This window comes from Chiloscyllium plagiosum, unplaced genomic scaffold, assembly GCF_037043375.1.
Source record: "Chiloscyllium plagiosum isolate Xiang-an unplaced genomic scaffold, Cpla_swu_hap1 HiC_scaffold_3, whole genome shotgun sequence".
Lineage (NCBI taxonomy): Eukaryota > Metazoa > Chordata > Chondrichthyes > Orectolobiformes > Hemiscylliidae > Chiloscyllium > Chiloscyllium plagiosum.
This window is the reverse complement of record NW_028270141.1, coordinates 157,228,671-157,245,614: the sequence shown is the minus strand read 5'-3', so window position 1 is coordinate 157,245,614 and position 16,944 is coordinate 157,228,671. Positions and strand designations below refer to the sequence as shown.

The following is a 16,944-nucleotide window of genomic DNA, read 5'->3' as shown; positions in this document are numbered from 1 at the left end:
GCACATCTTTGGATTGTGGGAGGAAACCGGAGCACCCATGCAGACATGGGGAGAATGTGTAAACTCCTCAAAGACAGTGTGGAGTTTCCTGACGGGGGTGGTCATAACAACCTCCCTCATTTGCTTAGACCTATGATGATCTGCACGTTGCTAGCATAATAATCAGGGCATCATAATACTAGCAGTCTCTAAGTCAGAGCTTAGCTACTAATATCTACTCATCATTGAAGATTGGCTCTAAATCATATACATGACATTTGATAGGGAGACACACAATTGGAAGTTCACCTTGAGGGATGGCAGTGATTTATAGGCAGGGGTGTGCAGATGAGGTCACAATCAGATCAGTCAGGACTATACTAAATGGCAGAACAGGCCTGGGAGGCAAATGGCATATTGCTTCTCCTATTACTTGAGTTCTTGTACTAAACATCTGGTTTTTGTTGTAAAGGCCAAATCATTTTATTTTTGTGTATTTTTGTTAGAACATAGAACTATACAACACAGGAACGGTTCCTTTGGCCATGACGTTGTGCCAAACATGATGCCAACTAATCCCTACTGCCTGCCCTTGGTTCATATCTCTGCATTCCTTGCATCGTCATGTGCTTATCTAAATGTTTCTTAAATGCTCCTATCGTATCTGCCTCCACCACCATCCTTGGTAGCACGTTCCACAGTCCTATTACTCTGTGTAAAAAAAACTTGCCTCTCACATCTAATTTGAACTTTCTCCCTCTCACCTCAAATGCATGTGCCTAGTCTTGGACATTTAAACTCTGGGAAAAAGATTCTGACCGTCAACCCTATCTATGCATCTCAAAATTTAAAGACTTCTATCTAGTCTCCCCTCAGCTTCTGCCACTCCAGAGAAAACAATACAGCTTTTGTCGCCTCTCCTTATAGTTCATACTGTCTAATCGAGGCAGCAACCTGGTAAAGCTCTTCTGCATCCTGTCCAAAGCCTCCACATCCTTCCTGTAATGTGGCGACCAGAATTGAATACACTACTCTAAGTGTGGCCTAACCAAAGTGTGTCTTATAAAGCTGCAACATGACATCCTGACTTGTACTCAATTCCCCAATCAATAAAGGCAAGCATACCATATACCTTCTCTACCATCCTGACTGAAATAGGAAAAGAATGGTTTTAATACCAAGAACTATTGAGGTTATAGTTTTGAAAGCAAGTAACCTGATATTCATTGTTAAATACTGTTTACAGCTGCTAGTTTAGGTAGTAGCAGATAATTTGCAGACGAGCTGGAACTGAGGGTGTATACAAAAGGAAATCCATTTGGCAACAGGTAGCCATTTGGTCTGTGGGCTAGTAACCAATTATCGATTTCAGAGGTCTTCTGCCTGCCAAAAACTATGTAATTGGCCCTCAGATAGCTGAACAGCTTGGGGCTGTGAACAAGATAGAAAGGAGCCAATCTCCAGGTGCTCAGAAGCCGTGTCTGTTGTCTGCAGTAAAAAAAATTTGAATGAAAACAGTTTATCTTTCAGAAGTTGGTATAGCAGTGACACTAAATTAATAAGCCAGACATTTTCTAAGGTGAACCAGCCACCCTGTGCCTCCTGTAAACTAATGAAAGCACCCGGAAAAGCAAATCAGAGAAGCAGCATTCTGATTACCTCAAGACATTTTCTGGAAGATTGTAGGAATAGAAACAAGCTGAACTACTTACTCAGTTTTTCCCTTCATAAGTCACCTTTTCTCCCTGCTTGTGTCTTCCAGCATGTGCATAAAGGGATGTTTGTAAGAGGTTTAGCGTTTTGACTAGTCAAATTATATGTCGATGGTTCAGAATTATTTACCTGTAGTTAGAATCCAATTATTTGTCATAAATAGTAATTCTTGTTAAGTACAGAAACCTGATCTGTACTTTTTTGTCAATATGGTTCTGAAAGAGCTTAATGCATTGCTGCAAAATTCTACATTATTAGGCAGTCTAAAACAAAGAACAATAGAGAGATTTGTAATAGAGTGAGATTTTGCTAAACGTTCTGCATTGAGAATTTGGGCTGAGTTGTAGTTAATGGGCAAATATTGTCTATGAAATGAAATCCAACAGTTATTTTCCATATAAATCAATGATAGTCGTTCAATTCAAAAGTGAAAAGGGATAATTGAACCACAGATTGTTGACAAGCCTAGAGTCTCATGGTCCAAGCCTGAACACAATCTAACCACCATGTATCTGCCTTCAATACTCATGTTCTAATCACTAAAATGCCAAATCACAAAACAGAACCATGTTTGTTCCTTTGTTTTGTATGGTAATGTTTAAAAATTCCCTTGTGAGATGCGAGTATTACTGGCTGCGCCAGCATCTTTTGCCCATTCCTAGTTGCCCTTGAGAAGGTGGTGATAAACTGCCTTCTTGAGCCATTGTAGTCCACGTGTTGTAGGTAGACCCATAATGCCAGAGGTACTAATTGCCTAGAATGTGCCGCAAGAGGAAGTGGATACAAAAGCAAATGTTTAAGAGGCATCTTGACAGATATGTGAGTAGGTGGGGAATAGAAGGATACAAACTGCGTAGATACAATAAGTTATAAGTTTAGGAAGGCATCATGTGTCAGCACTGTCCTGGTGAACCAGAGGGCCTGTTCCTGTGCTGCACTGTTCTTGGATCTCTATACTTATCTTTTCTCAGATATGATGAATTACTGAGGTACAAAATCCTTGTGGTATACAATGCATCCTGTCAATTTCAGTGCTTATCCCTTATCTAAATTCAGCATCTCTCACCGAGCCAATTTTCAATTCATGTTAATAATTTTTCTCTAATTCCATGAATTTCAACTTTGATGAACAGTCTCTTATGAGGAATTATGGAATGCTTTCTGTAATGCAGGATAAATAACATCCATAAGTTACCTCATCTGCTCTTTCAAACATTAATAAAATTGATTTCTTTATTCCTTAGCTAGTAAACAGATGGGAATAACAATGTCCTCTGAGAGAATTCCCTCTGCCTTCCCAATAACATAAACAAGTCATGATCATATGACTGCACCCCTGCCCCTGAACCTCAATCCAAACAAGAATTGCTGTGTGCGTGATAACCACATCTCAATTAACTGGCAGATTATGAAAGCACATTGCAATTGTTTGAATGTCCAATTTCTGAGTGCTGTTGTCCTAACAGTTTTCGTTGAAACAATCAGATCGACTTCTTCAATACATAAAATAGTCACGCAGGTACAATAATTTGCAAACAACCTTTTGAAAATTCAGCTCAAATTCATCTGCAAAATTAAACATTATGATTGAAACATTTAGCAAGACTGGAATCTGATAAATTAGAGATTACAATAATTCTTATATTACTTCTCAATTGTTTTCATCTTCTCCCCAGAAGTTATTGAAATCCTTAAATACACATTCATTGTTATGATTCCAGTTGATATTGCTACTGGACAAATTAGATCTTACAGTAGATCACAGATTAACAGATATTTTGTCTTTTTATAAATTTATTGTGTGGCAGTCTTTCTGAGATATAGCAATCAAGGCTCCAGGTTTAATTTTAATAATAAACAGAAGTTTATTACACAAATTAAGTGAAAATAAGCCAAACCAAGCTATCTAAGTAACAGATTTCAGGACATGTTGGCAAATCCCATACCATCACTTAAGTTACCAAAAAGCTAGATAAATTTGCATTCTCTATCATTTGTAGGTTTGACTTAACTGCTGACATTCAGTTCCATTCTGTGAGCTCTGAAGCCATTTTTTTCTTGAGTCTCACAGCTGAGGCTTTCTCAGTCTTCTAACAATCAGGAGAGTTCCAAGCAAATATTCCTGGTCAGAAAGATTTTCAAACTGTGCTCTTTTACCGAGGTAACTTATCTGCTTAATTGCTTTAAACAATCTCCTTTTCCTAGGAGAGACAACAGTTGCACCTAACTTCAGTTGGATATCCTTCAAACTGGCTAAAATCTTTCCAAGCTCTGGGCTTTCCTAAATTAAAATCAACTCTTGAATATTCTAAACCCAAAAGCAAGCTGATGTCTTCCTTTTCCCTCTCTCACCATAAAACCACACAATATAAACAAATATCTATTGACACTTCCGGTGACACCAATTTAAAATCTTGGTTCCATTAAGTGGACCTAGTTAATTTTTAATCCCCTTCACAAAAATAGATTAACACCTATATGCCACTAGTTTCAAATCTAAACTCTAAAGGAAAATTATATTTTCATATAAATCATACACTTTTCATTACATTATGTTGGAGTAGCAATCCTTGGACAATAGAGGCCATCATGCTTGGTTCTAATGAAAAGAAACAGAGGATCAAAAATATACCAAAAAGCAATCTGAACATGTTTCTCATTCACCAAGTACACAGCTAATCTTCCACTTTAACTCTGTTTTCCGACAAAATCCTTTGGGTCTCTCAGTCTCCAAAGCCTAAATCCACTTGATTAAACTTCCTTGTGTCTTTCAAGGATGAAGTTAGTGATTAAGAGCAGTAACTGTGCCTGATTTTCCTTAAATTGATGTATAAATCTTGCTGCTATATTGGTACAGCTTTTATCAGCAGGGAAGTTAGTTCAGCAAGGAAACCTTATTAATAGATCAACTGCAAATTCAGAATTCCATTTAATAGAGAATAACTCAGGTAGTCCAACAAGACTATCCCTCATTACTGAACGCATTATAGCTCTGCTGCTGAAAATACTTGTCACAATCTCACTGTAGTTAGCAATATTTGGTTTTATTGTACTCACCGTAAAAACTGTCTAACGTCTGGTCCTGTATTCCTCTGATGCACATTTTTGCTCAACACCTTCATGATTGAAAACTTACACACCAATAATTAAAACCGACTGAGAGTCCTTTATATTTTTCTCAACATGAATAGCTAGCTTATGACAAGGGAGAATTAATAGCTCATAGCTCAACATGAATACACTGATGCAAATGCCTTAATGGAGTTTCTTCCTAACAAATAGCTATTTCACAGCTCACTTACTCATAATAACACAACAGATCGCTAACTGAACTAGCTGCCAAGTTTATTACTAAACTGAATCACATCATATAAAAAAACTGAGTGCCATTTGAAACATTGCTAAATTAAACTTTAGTGTCATTACAAGAGCTGTGATGATGAGTGGGAAAATGCTGAACTTTCATTTTGTGAAATATTTTCAAGCTGAAAATAAAAATATAAAATGCTCAATGAATTCAGCAGGTCTTGCAGCACAGGGGGTTAAATCAGTTTTCAGATAGGATATTATTCGGTTCCAAGAATGAACCATATGAACTGGGTTTACCATGGGGATGAACAGCCAAGATGTAATGTGTAAGTGGAAAGCTAATTATTGTGGTGTGGGGTTTCAGTCTGTCTTTCTGTGTGCGTGGTAGGACAGGAGTAAGATGGTCTCTGAATGAAATAGTTTTCTGTTTGGCAGTTTTTGAACAGATTCTTGTATTGAAGCAGGTTTCAGAGAAAGGAACAGAGCAAGTGTTTCTGTGTTACAAAATTGGAAAGAACAGGGAGCTGCAAACAGGAAGGATAGGGGACTGTGGATTGAAAAAGAACCACTACTGCCATCTTAGTGGCAGTGACTCTGACAGAGACCTTTGAATCCTCTTTGGGTGGCCATCCTTCAAGACAGACTTCGAGATATGCAATAACACAGAGTGGCCGAGCAGAGGCTGGTAGCCAAGTTCAGTACCCATGAGGATTGCCTCATCTGGGACATTGGGTTCATGTCATACTACAGGTGACCCCACTACACTATAAACTCTCACACACAAGCACACTTACATACACACTCACACAGACCCTCTCTCACAGACAAACACCCCCCCACACTCACACACTCTTATACCTCGTCACACTCATGCACATACTCCATCAAACATGCACACAAGCAAACACACATTCTCACATGCACACACACTCTCTTTCTTTCCCTCATGTGAAAACACACACAAACACATAAAACTATGGGGTTAATTTGCATTTGCAGAATTGTATTTGCAGATACATTCTATGTTTGCTCAAAAAGCACACAACCTGCAGACAGCCAATCCATATAACATTTTATAAATTCTTACTTTGGAAACAGAACCAGTCTGATTCAAGATTGGATACAGACAGACTATAACCTCACACCTTTAATACACTGTCTGAGCTATCACCGTTTTATTAAACCTTAAGTGATCTTGAGAATGTGACTTAAAAGTAGTTCTGGGATTTACATACTAATGAACCGAAACCTGCAACCCATTCTAAAAGATGAAAGACTTAACAGCAATCTAGGTTTGCTCAAGATATCATATCAGTTGTATGCATGAGACTGTGATCTTTTGCTATAAATTCTGTGTCTTACAATCCTACTCCACAGCAACCTGATGAAGAAGCAGCACTCTCAAAACGAGTACATCCAAATAAACCTGTTGGGACTATCACCTGGTGTTGTGTGAATGGAATGACTCAGGAAGGGCTCCAGCCTGAAACGTCGATTTTCCTGCTCCTCGGATGCTGCCTGACCTGCTGTGCATTTCCAGCACCACTCTAACCTTGACTCTAATCTCCAGCATCTGCAGTCTTCCCTTTTGCCTTTGTTTAAGGAGGCCAAGAGAGATAATACAATAAATTATAGACCAGTGAACCTTACATGAGTGGTAAGGAAATCATCGGAGAAGATTCTTAAAGACAGGATTTACTCAAATTTGGAAAAGAATATACATAACATGGAGTCAGCAAGGCTTTATGAGAGGGAAGTCTTGTGTCTCACCCAAACATGATTGAGATTTTGAAGAAGTGATGAAGATGATTGATGAGTAGGGCAGTGGATGTTTTTTATATGGATTTTATTAAGGCATTTGACAAGGTCCCTCATGGTAGGCTGACCCAGAAAATTAAGTCACGTCGGATTCACAGTGAGACGGCAAATTGGCTAAGTCATATACAAGAAAAATTATAGAGGGGTGTTTTTTTGCCTAGAGGTCTTTGTTCAATGGTGTTCTGCAAGGATTTGTGCTAGGACCTCTGTTGTTGGTAATATAAATGACTTGGATGAAAATGTAAGTGGTTTAAATTTGCAGATGATGCAAAAATTGGTGGAGTTGCGGATAGTGAAGAAGGTTATTAAAATATACAGCAGGATGGTTGGGTGGAGGAACAGCAGATGGAATTTGTGAAGTGATGCATTTTGGGAGATAAAATGCAAGAATAAATTATACATTTAATAGCAGAACCCTCAGGAGCCTTTATGTACAAAGGGATCTTGGGGTTCAAGTCCATATAGCACCCTGAAAGAGGCAACTTAAGTGGATTAGGTGGTAAAGGTGGTATACAACGTGCTTGTCTTAACTGGGAAGGGCACTGAAGATAAAAGTTGTTAAGTAAAGCTACAGCTGTAAAAAACTTCAGTTATGCCAGATACAGAGTGTTGTGGGCAGTTCTTGTCTTCACACTATAGGAACAATGTTGAAGTTTTGGAGAGAGTGCAAAAAGGTTTACCAGAATGTTATCTGGATTTGAATGTATTAGCTATAAGGAGAGGATGGACAAACCTGACTGTTTTCACGAGAGCATCAGAGGATGTGAGGCGACCTGATAGAAATATATAAAATTATTACAGGCATGGTTAGTCAGAGTCTTTTTCCCCAAGGTGGAATGCTAAATATTAGGGGCATATGTTTAAGACGAAAAGGGAAATGTTTAAGGGAGACGTATGAGGGCAAGTTCTTTAAAAAGTGTGATAGGTGCCTGGAATGCACTTCCAGAGAAGCAGATGAGTTGTCAACATTTAAGAAGCATGAATAGGAAAAGAAGAGAAGGATACGGACAATATACAGGTAGATAGAATTAGCTTAGAATGGCATCATGGTTGGCACATGGTAGCTGTTCCTGTGCTGTACTATTCAATGAAATCTATATTACTTTGTCAGTAATAACCATGTCCAGGAACTTCCGATGGAGCTGCTGAACATGACTCAAGGGCTCGGTGATTGAATGGGTAGAGAGAGATACTACACAGCAATGGCTGAGCTGAAAAGAATGCAAGACTGTACATCGTCACATTTATTTGGAAAGAAATATAAACACTTATAAATTATTTAAATGAGTGTTATATGAGTATCTCACATGTGTCCTTACTTGCGAGAAGAAGAATGCAAGTACAGAATTAGAGAAAGTGGACTGTGAAGTACAAGAATATTGTCCTTCATTGCTAGATGGATGGAGTTTTAAAATATGGAGGTTATGCTGCAGCTGTATAGGGTTCTGGTGAGACCATACCTGAGTACAGTTTTGGTCTCCTGACTTGAGAAATAATGCATTGGCACTGCAGGGGTTGCAGAGGAGGTTTGTCAGGTTGATTCTGGAATTGAGAGTATTGGCTTATAAAGAGAGATTTAGGAGACTGGGATTATACTCTTGGAATTTAGAAGAATAAGGAGGATATTATAACAACATGTAAAATTACAAAGGAAATAGATAAGATAGAAACAGGGGGTATGTTTCCACTAGCAGTGAAACTGGAACTAGGGGGCACAGCTTCAAAGTACGGGGAAGCAGAATTAGGACTGAGTTGAGGAGGAACTGCTTCACCCAAATGGTTGTGAGTCTGTGGAATTCCCTGCCCAGTGAAGCAGTTGAGGCGACCTTGTTGAATGTTTTTAAAGCAAAGATAGATAAATCTTTGAACAGTCGAGGAATTAAGGTTATGGGGCTGTTTTCCCTGGAGCGTTGGAGGCTGAGGGGTGACCTTATAGAGGTTTACAAAATTATGAGGGGCATTATTAGGGTAAAAATAGGCAAAGTCTTTTCCCTAGGGTTGGGGAGTCTAGAACTAGAGGGCATAGGTTTAGAGTGAGAGGGGAAAGATATAAAAGAGACCTAAGGGGCAACTTTTTCACGCAGAGGGTGGTATGTGTATGGAATGAGCTGCCACAGGAAGTGGTGGAGGCTAGTACAATTGCAACATTTAAGAGGCATTTGGATGGGTATATGAATAGGAAGGATTTGGAGGGATATGGGCTGGGTGCTGGCAAGTGGGACTAGATTGGGTTGGGATCTATGACTCTATGGTGAGTGGGCAGGTAAGTGGAGCTGAGTCCATGAAAAGATCAGCCATGATCTTGTTGAATGACTGAGAAGGCTCGACGGGCCAGATGGCCTACTCCTGTTTCTTGTGTTCTTAAGCAAATGAAGAGGCATTGTAGGATCTGGTGGCTTTAAACCACAGGTCGCAACGATTTGTATCCCAGATTGCTTGGAGGAAATAATACATGCTTTTGTCCAAAATTTTAAATTGTCTCTGGCCAAAGGGAAGGTGCCAGAGGACTGAGGACAGCTAATGTGGCTCAAAGTTACACGTGTAGCAGAGATAGAACAGCGAGTCTCACATCAGTGGAAGGGAAACTATTGGAGAAAATTCAGAAGGTGAAAATTAAGTCCATTTAGAGAGGCAAGGTTTGATGAGGGAAAGTCAGCATAGAAAGATGAGAATGTAGTGGATAGTGGGGTGGTGTGTGGTAGGTAAGCTTGGGGGTCACACAAAGATGACTTTATTAGATTAGATTAGATTACTTACAGTGTGGAAACAGGCCCTTCGGCCCAACAAGTCCACACCGACCCGCCGAAGCGCAACCCACCCATACCCCTACATTTACCCCTTACCTAACACTACGGGCAACTTAGCATGGCCAATTCACCTGACCTGCACATCTTTGGACTGTGGGAGGAAACCGGAGCACCCGGAGGAAACCCAGGTGCTCCGGTTTATAAACCACAGCTTGTTGGATCAGCAATCCAATAGGAGGAGAACTTGGCAAGGGATGGAGATTAGGGTGAACATGTTGAAGGAGAGCTTAGGGTTAGAGTAAAAGAATTGTTACAATTATTGATCTAATGTTTCCAGGTACTTATGAAGTGAACAGACTGCCAGTATCTAATACCTAGAGATGCAGTCTGCAAGTTAAGAGGTAATTGGTGAATTATTGCACAGAAGCCTGTATCCCGTCACCAAGTCACCCTTTATTCACACATAAACAGTCCTTTATTTGAGTTCTGCCACTTCAGAGTCAGCTATTAGAGTGGCATCATCTCTGACACTCCTGTTTTGTTAAAATATAACGCCCACACTACTACCTAATAGCATTGTGTATGTGCAGGTGTAGGACACAGTGAAGAACAATGAGTGTGTAAATCTTTATTTCTATTCGACACTCCCATTTTTATATGTCAACCAGGGCTCCCTGATTGGACCAATCAGGGAACTATATTCTGTGAGGTCCAGCTGGCTGACCTCATTACAAACACCTGTAAAAAGAACCTGACAAACTATGAGCCAAAAAAGCAAGTTAAAAAGCAACTTTTGCCTCCGCACTGAATTCCCACACTGCCTCCAAATTCCCTGAACTATATATTTACTTGGGCTGTGTCTCACTCTGATTGAGATCTCTCCTTCCTGACCATGAAAAACTATTGATTGCATGTGACAAATAGTAATTCGTGTTAAATACAGAAACCTGATTCATGTTTTCTGTCAATTTACTTCTAAAAGATAGGTACATTGGGGAAATCTACATATTTATTGAAATCTTTAACAATGTGACAACTCCACAAATAGTAGGGCTTGATTCCAGCATACTTTGCCAGTGAGTCATGACAAATGATAGCTAATGTCAGCACAAGGCTCTCCTAGAGAAAACAAGAGCATGTTTACCGCCTCTGAATTTCCAGTTCCTCCTGACATGGACCATTCTGCACTTGTGGAAATAATTGTGAATTCTGTCGTGACAGCGTTGGACCTGAAACACGAAATAGAAAATTATTTTTCAAGGATACCACATTATACATAAACAACACAAGCACAAACGGCACACAAAGAAATTCATTTGCTCAGATGCCGTAGAGTGACTGCATGTTTCCCCAAACAGAACGCAACTCCACAAAAAGATATTTTATAGAATTTACGTTGAATTGCATATTCATTTGTATCTTTTAGAATGAAAGCTAGCATACAGAAAGACATGTATAGAAAGTTCATTCGACAGACTGTACCTTCAAATCCTGCCAAGAAGAGCAAATGCTGTGTAACATCACAGTATGACCACATATTCCTGGCATTCAAATGATCAAATGGCCCAGCACTCAGCCATTAGAAGTTACCAAATGTCAATCTCACCATCCCTAAATTAGGGAGACAAAATCAGCCAAGGTTTCCACAACTGTTTGCTATACAGTGATGCTCCCATAATTGAATTGTATTTATCGTCACGTGTACCGAGGCACAGTGAAAAGCTTTGTTTTGCGAGCAATACAGGCAGATCACATAGATAAGTAAATAATAGTAAGCATCTGCAAAACAAAAACACAAATACACGGTATGTTAGGACTTTGAGAGTCCATACTGTATTCTAACAACAGTAGGGTAGAAACTGTTACGAAACCGGCTGGTGCGTGTGCTTAGGCTTCTGTACCTTCTCCCCAATGATAGAGGTTGTAGAAAAACATTGCCAGGGTGGGATGGATCTTTGAGATTGCTGGCGGCCTTTCCTTGACAGTGGGCCTGGTAGACAGATTCTACAGATGGGAGGTTAGCCTTTGTGATTGCATGGGCCGAGTTCAACTCTGTAAGTCTCTGATCTTGAATGGTACAATTACCATAGCAGGTGGTGATACACTCAGACAGAATGCTCTCAATGGTGCACCTATAAAAGTTGGCAAGGGTATTCGCCGTGATGCCAAATTTCCTCAGCTGACTGAGGAAGAAGAGACGTTGTTGGGCCTTCGTAACCAGTACGTCCACATGAAGAATCCAAGAAAGCTTGATGTGAATGACCATTCCCAGGAGCTTGACACGCTCCCCTTGTTCCACCTCTGTGCTGTTAATGTGTTGGAGGGCATGAATAACATCCCGCCGAAAGTCAGTAATGAGTTCCTTGGTTTTGCTGGCATTGAGAGTTAGGTTGTTCTCAGTGCACCATTTTTCCAGGTTTTCCACCTCCCATCTGTAGTCTGTTTCGTCGCCATCTGAGATTCAACCTATTATGGTGGTGTCATCAGCGAACTTGATATTTGGAGACAGTCATGGATATACAGTGAGCACAATAGGGGACTGAGTACGCACCCCTGGGGCTCCAGTGTTGAATGTTAATGACGAAGAAATATTGTCCCCAATCTTCACTAATTGTGGCCTGTGGGTCAGGAAACTGAGGATCCAGTTGCAGAGGGTGGGGCTTTGTCTGAGATCACTAAATTTAGTAATCAGTCTCAAGGGGATAATAGTGTTGAAGGCTGTACTGTAGTCAATGAGTAGGATTTTATATAGCTGTTCTTGGTGTCAAGATGTTCTAGGGAGGAGTGAAGGGAAAGTGATATGGCTTCTGACGTGGATCTGTTGCTCCGATAGGCAAATTAGAGTGGGTTAAGAGTGGTGGGAGGCTGGAGTTGATTAATGCCATGGCCAGACTTTCAAAGCACTTCATGACCACCAAAGGTAAGTAGTTATTGAGACATACTGCATGAGCTTTCTTAGGCACAGGGATGATGTTGGCCCTCTTGAAATAGGTGGGGACAGTGGCCTACTACAGGGAGAGGTTGAAGATGTCTAAGAAGACCTCTCCACCCCCACCCTCCTCTAGCTTATCTCTCCATGCTTCAGGCTCACTGTCTTTATTCCTGATGAAGGGCTTTGGCCCGAAACGTCGATTTCGAAGCTCCTTGGATGCTGCCTGAACTGCTGTGCTCTTCCAGCACCACTAATCCAGAATCTGGTTTCCAGCATCTGCAGTCATTGTTTTTACCTAAGAAGACCTCTGCCAGTTGATCTGCGCATGCTCTGAGTGCATGGCCTGGTACTCCGTCTGGTCCCATCGCTTTCCTTGGATTCATACGAAGGAAAACTGATCTGACCTCTGATGCAGTGACTGTTGGGATAGGCTTGTCAGGACTTGTCAGAATAGGTGTTACCGCTCCGCCAAAATTCTGCTCAAAGCAAGTATAGACGGCGTTGAGACGATCTGGGAGTGATCTGAGATTGTCTTCTATCTTGCACTGTCTGTCTCTTTTTAGAACCTGTGGTTATTCAGTCCTTGTCATTGTCGCTGTGTGTCTGTCTGGGTCTCTAGTTTGGATTGGTATTGGTCCTTGGCTCTGCAAAGGTCATATTTGGATTCCTCATATTTGAGTGGGTCTCCTAATCTGAAGGTCTCATTCCTGGTTTTTAGCAGGTTTGGAATGCCCTGATTCATCCAGCGTTTCCTGCAGGGAAACACCCGGATAGACTTCCTCAGTATGCAGTACTCCACACAATTGCAATAAAGTCTGTGACTGTGGTGGCGTACTCATCCAAGGTACCTGCGGATTGTTTAAACATGGCCCAATCAGCCGATTTCAGACAGCACCAGAGTTGATCCTCTGCCTCCTCCAACCAGTACTGGACCTGTATCCGCCAGGGCGTCTCCTACTTGAGCTTTTCCCTGTAAGCCGGGAGAAGAAACACGGCATTGTGTTCGGGGAATGAGGCGGTTGGCATCCTTCACAGTGGTGTAGCAGTGGTTTAAAATGTACATAAGTAAAGAACCTAGCGAAACTCCTCATCCATCATAAAGGGGAAGCAATGGCCTAGTGGTATTCTCACTGGACAATTAATCCAGAAATCCTCAGAGACATGGGTTCAAACCCCACTACGGCAGATGACCATGAAACCAATGTTAGGAAAATCCCATCTGGCTCACTAATGTCCAATCTGCCATCCTCACATGGTCTGGCCCACATGTGACTCCAGACCCACAGCAAGTGGTTGATTCTCAATAGTCCTCTGGACAGTGAGGGATGGGCAATGACTGCTGGCCTGGCCAGTGAGACCCATATTCTGTGAATGAATAAAAACAAATGTGATAAAGGCCATTTGGATAGAGTATGAGGCTATCAAATGTTCGTTGAACTGAATGAATAGTGGGGGAGACAAAAGGAGAATGCCCAGTTTGCCGAACAGCATTACTCTCACAGTACAAATGTAACCTACATAAATTGTCACTCTTCTTCTTTGTTCCTTAAGTCATTTCTTCTGACAAAATGTTTTGACAACTTTCCATATGGGAAATTGATAAAGTAGCAATGGACATAAGATCCAGGATAACTTGGCAAGATGGATCCAAAATTGGCTTAGTGGCAGGAGTCGGGGATGATGATTGAAGGCTGTTTGTCTGAGTGGCATACCACTGAAACTAGTGCTGCATCTCTTAATATTTGTGATTTATAAATGACATAGAAGAGTGTGGGGGGATGAAAATAATTTTGCAGATGACTCGAAGAATGGAGTGATTAATTCTGAGTAAGGTTGTCTTAGGTTACAGAAAAATAAAGATGTGTTGATCATATAAGCAGATCAGTGGCAGATGGAATTGAATCTTGAAAACTGGAAGTAACAAGACAAGAGAATACTCAATGAATGGCTGGATACTTAGAAGGTCAGAAAAAGAGAATTCCTGGGGTGCTTGTCTGTAGATCCCTGAAGGCAGCAGCAAGGTTAATAGGGTGATTAAGAATGCAGGACACTTGCCTTTATCAGTTGTAGCATCAATTACAAGAGCAGGAAGGTTACGATGGAGCTGTACAAAACTTTGGTTCGGCTACAGCTGGGGTTCTGGTCACCAAATGATAGGAAGGATGTGATTGCACTAAAGAGGGTGTGGAAGAGATGCACCAGAATGTTGCCTGGTATGCAGTACTTTAGATATGAAGAGGCTGGATAGGGTCAGGCTGTTTTCTTTAGAGTTGAGACTAGTTAAGGGGAATCTGATTGAATTCTGTAGAATTATGTAGGACTAAAACAGAGTTTATGTCTGTATTTATTTGCTTATTATTGTCACATGCACTGAGATACAGTGGGGTGTGTTGTTTTGAATGTAATACAGGCAGATTGTATCATACAAAGTGCATCAGGGTAGCAGAATAGAGTGTTACAGCCGCAGGGAAAGTACAGAGACAGGGTCCGTCCAAAAGCAATTCTCCTTAGATGATGGGTCAATAACAGTGGGGCATAAATTTAAGGTGGGTACTTCAGATCTGTGTTCACTGGGGAAGACACAAGCAATCTCCCTGAGGTAACAGTGGCTGAAGGACCTGGACTTAAGGGAATTTATATTTGCCAGGATTTGGTTTTGGAGAGACCGTTAGGTCTGAAGGTTGATAAGTCTCCGGGGCATGATGGTCTACATCCCAGGGTACTGAAGGAGGTGGCACGGGAAATCGTGGTGATTATTTTCCAGAGTTCGATAGATTCGGGGTCGGTTCCTGAGGATTGGAGGGTGGCTAATGTTATACCACTTTTTAAGAAAGGTGGGAGAGAGAAAGCAGGAAATTATAGACCAGTTAGTCTGACCTCAGTGGTGGGAAAGATGCTGGAGTCTATTATAAAGGATGAAATTACGGCACATCTGGATAGTAGTAACAGGACAGGACAGAGTCAGCATGGATTTATGAAGGGGGAATCATGCTTGACTAATCTTCTTGAATTTTTTGAGGATGTAACTCTGAAGATGGACGAGGGAGATCCAGTAGATGTAATGTACCTGGACTTTCAGAAAGCTTTTGATAAAGTCCCACACAGGAGGTTAGTGAGTAAAATTAGGGCGCATGGTATTGGGGGCAAAGTTCTCGATTGGATTGAAAATTGGTTGGCTGATTGGAAACAAAGGGTGGTGATAAACGGCTCCATTTTGGAATGGCAGGCAGTGACCAGTGGGGTACCGCAGGGATCCGTGCTGGGACCACAGCTTTTTACAATATATGTTAATGATATCAGCAATAACATTAGCAAATTTGCTGATGATATAAAGCTGGGTGGCAGGGTGAAATGTGATGAGGATGTTAGGAGATTACAGGGTGACCTGGACAAGTTAGGTGAGTGGGCAGATGCATGGCAGATGCAGTTTAATGTGGATAAATTTATGGTTATCCACTTTGGTGGCAAGAACAGGAAGGCAGATTACTACCTCAATGGAATCAATTTATGTAAAGGGGCAGTACAGAGAGATCTGGGTGTTCTTGTACACCAGTCAATGAAGGCAAGCATGCAGGTACAGAAGGTAGTGAAGAAGGCTAATAGCATGCTGGCCTTCATAACAAGAGGAATTGAGTATAGAAGCAAAGAGGTGCTTCTGCAGCTGTACAGGGCCCTGGTGAGACCACAGCTAGAGTACTGCGTGCAGTTTTGGTCTCCAAATTTGAGGAAAGACATTCTGGCTATTGAGGGAGTGCAGTGTAGGTTCACGAGGTCAATTCCTGGAATGGCGGTATACCTTACACTGAAAGACTGAAGCGACTGGGCTTGTATACCATTGAGTTTAGAAGACTGAGAGGGGATCTGATTGAGACATATAAGATTATGAAAGGATTGGACACTCTGGCAGCAGGAAACATGTTTCCGCTGATGGGTGAGTGCCGAACCAGAGGACACAGCTTAAAAATACGGGGTAGACCATTTAGGACAGAGATGAGGAGAAACTTCTTCACCCAGAGAGTGGTGACTGTGTGGAGTGCTCTGCCCCAGAGGGCAGTGGAGGCCCAGTCTCTGGATTCATTTAAGAAAGAGTTGGATAGAGCTCTCAAAGATAGTGGAATCAAGGGTTATGGAGATAAGGCAGGAAGAGGATACTGATTAGGAATGATCAGCCATGATCATATTGATGGCGGTGCAGGCTGGAAGGGCAGAATGGCCTACTCCTGCACCTATTGTCTATTGTGAAGCACAGGAAGTTTAGAGGTGATCTGGGAGAAACACTTTCACCCAGAAGGTGGTTGGAATCTGGAATGCATTACCTGGGAGAGTAGAAGAGGTGGAAAATCTCACAACCTTTAAAAAGTATATGGATAAGCACTTGAAATGTCATAACATTCATGGCTTTGAGTCAAGTGCTAAAATTATGTAGGTAGGTTGGTACAGAGTCAA

The 16,944-nt window shown here is 41.3% G+C and overlaps 1 protein-coding gene across 7 annotated transcripts in view; it reads right to left on the bottom strand.

The window, feature by feature from the left end:
* Positions 1–16,944, bottom strand: part of enah (ENAH actin regulator) — a 430,686-nt gene that overhangs the window by 85,611 nt on the left and 328,131 nt on the right. For 6 of the 7 annotated variants that reach the window (XM_043687385.2, XM_087984585.1, XM_043687386.2 and 3 more), the window contains one exon: positions 10,711–10,795. In XM_043687385.2, the coding sequence (XP_043543320.2) occupies positions 10,711–10,795 (85 nt within the window). Of the gene's footprint in view, positions 1–4,749; positions 4,886–10,710; positions 10,796–16,944 lie in introns of those variants that run through there. The other variant, XM_043687389.2, reaches the window with a different exon arrangement.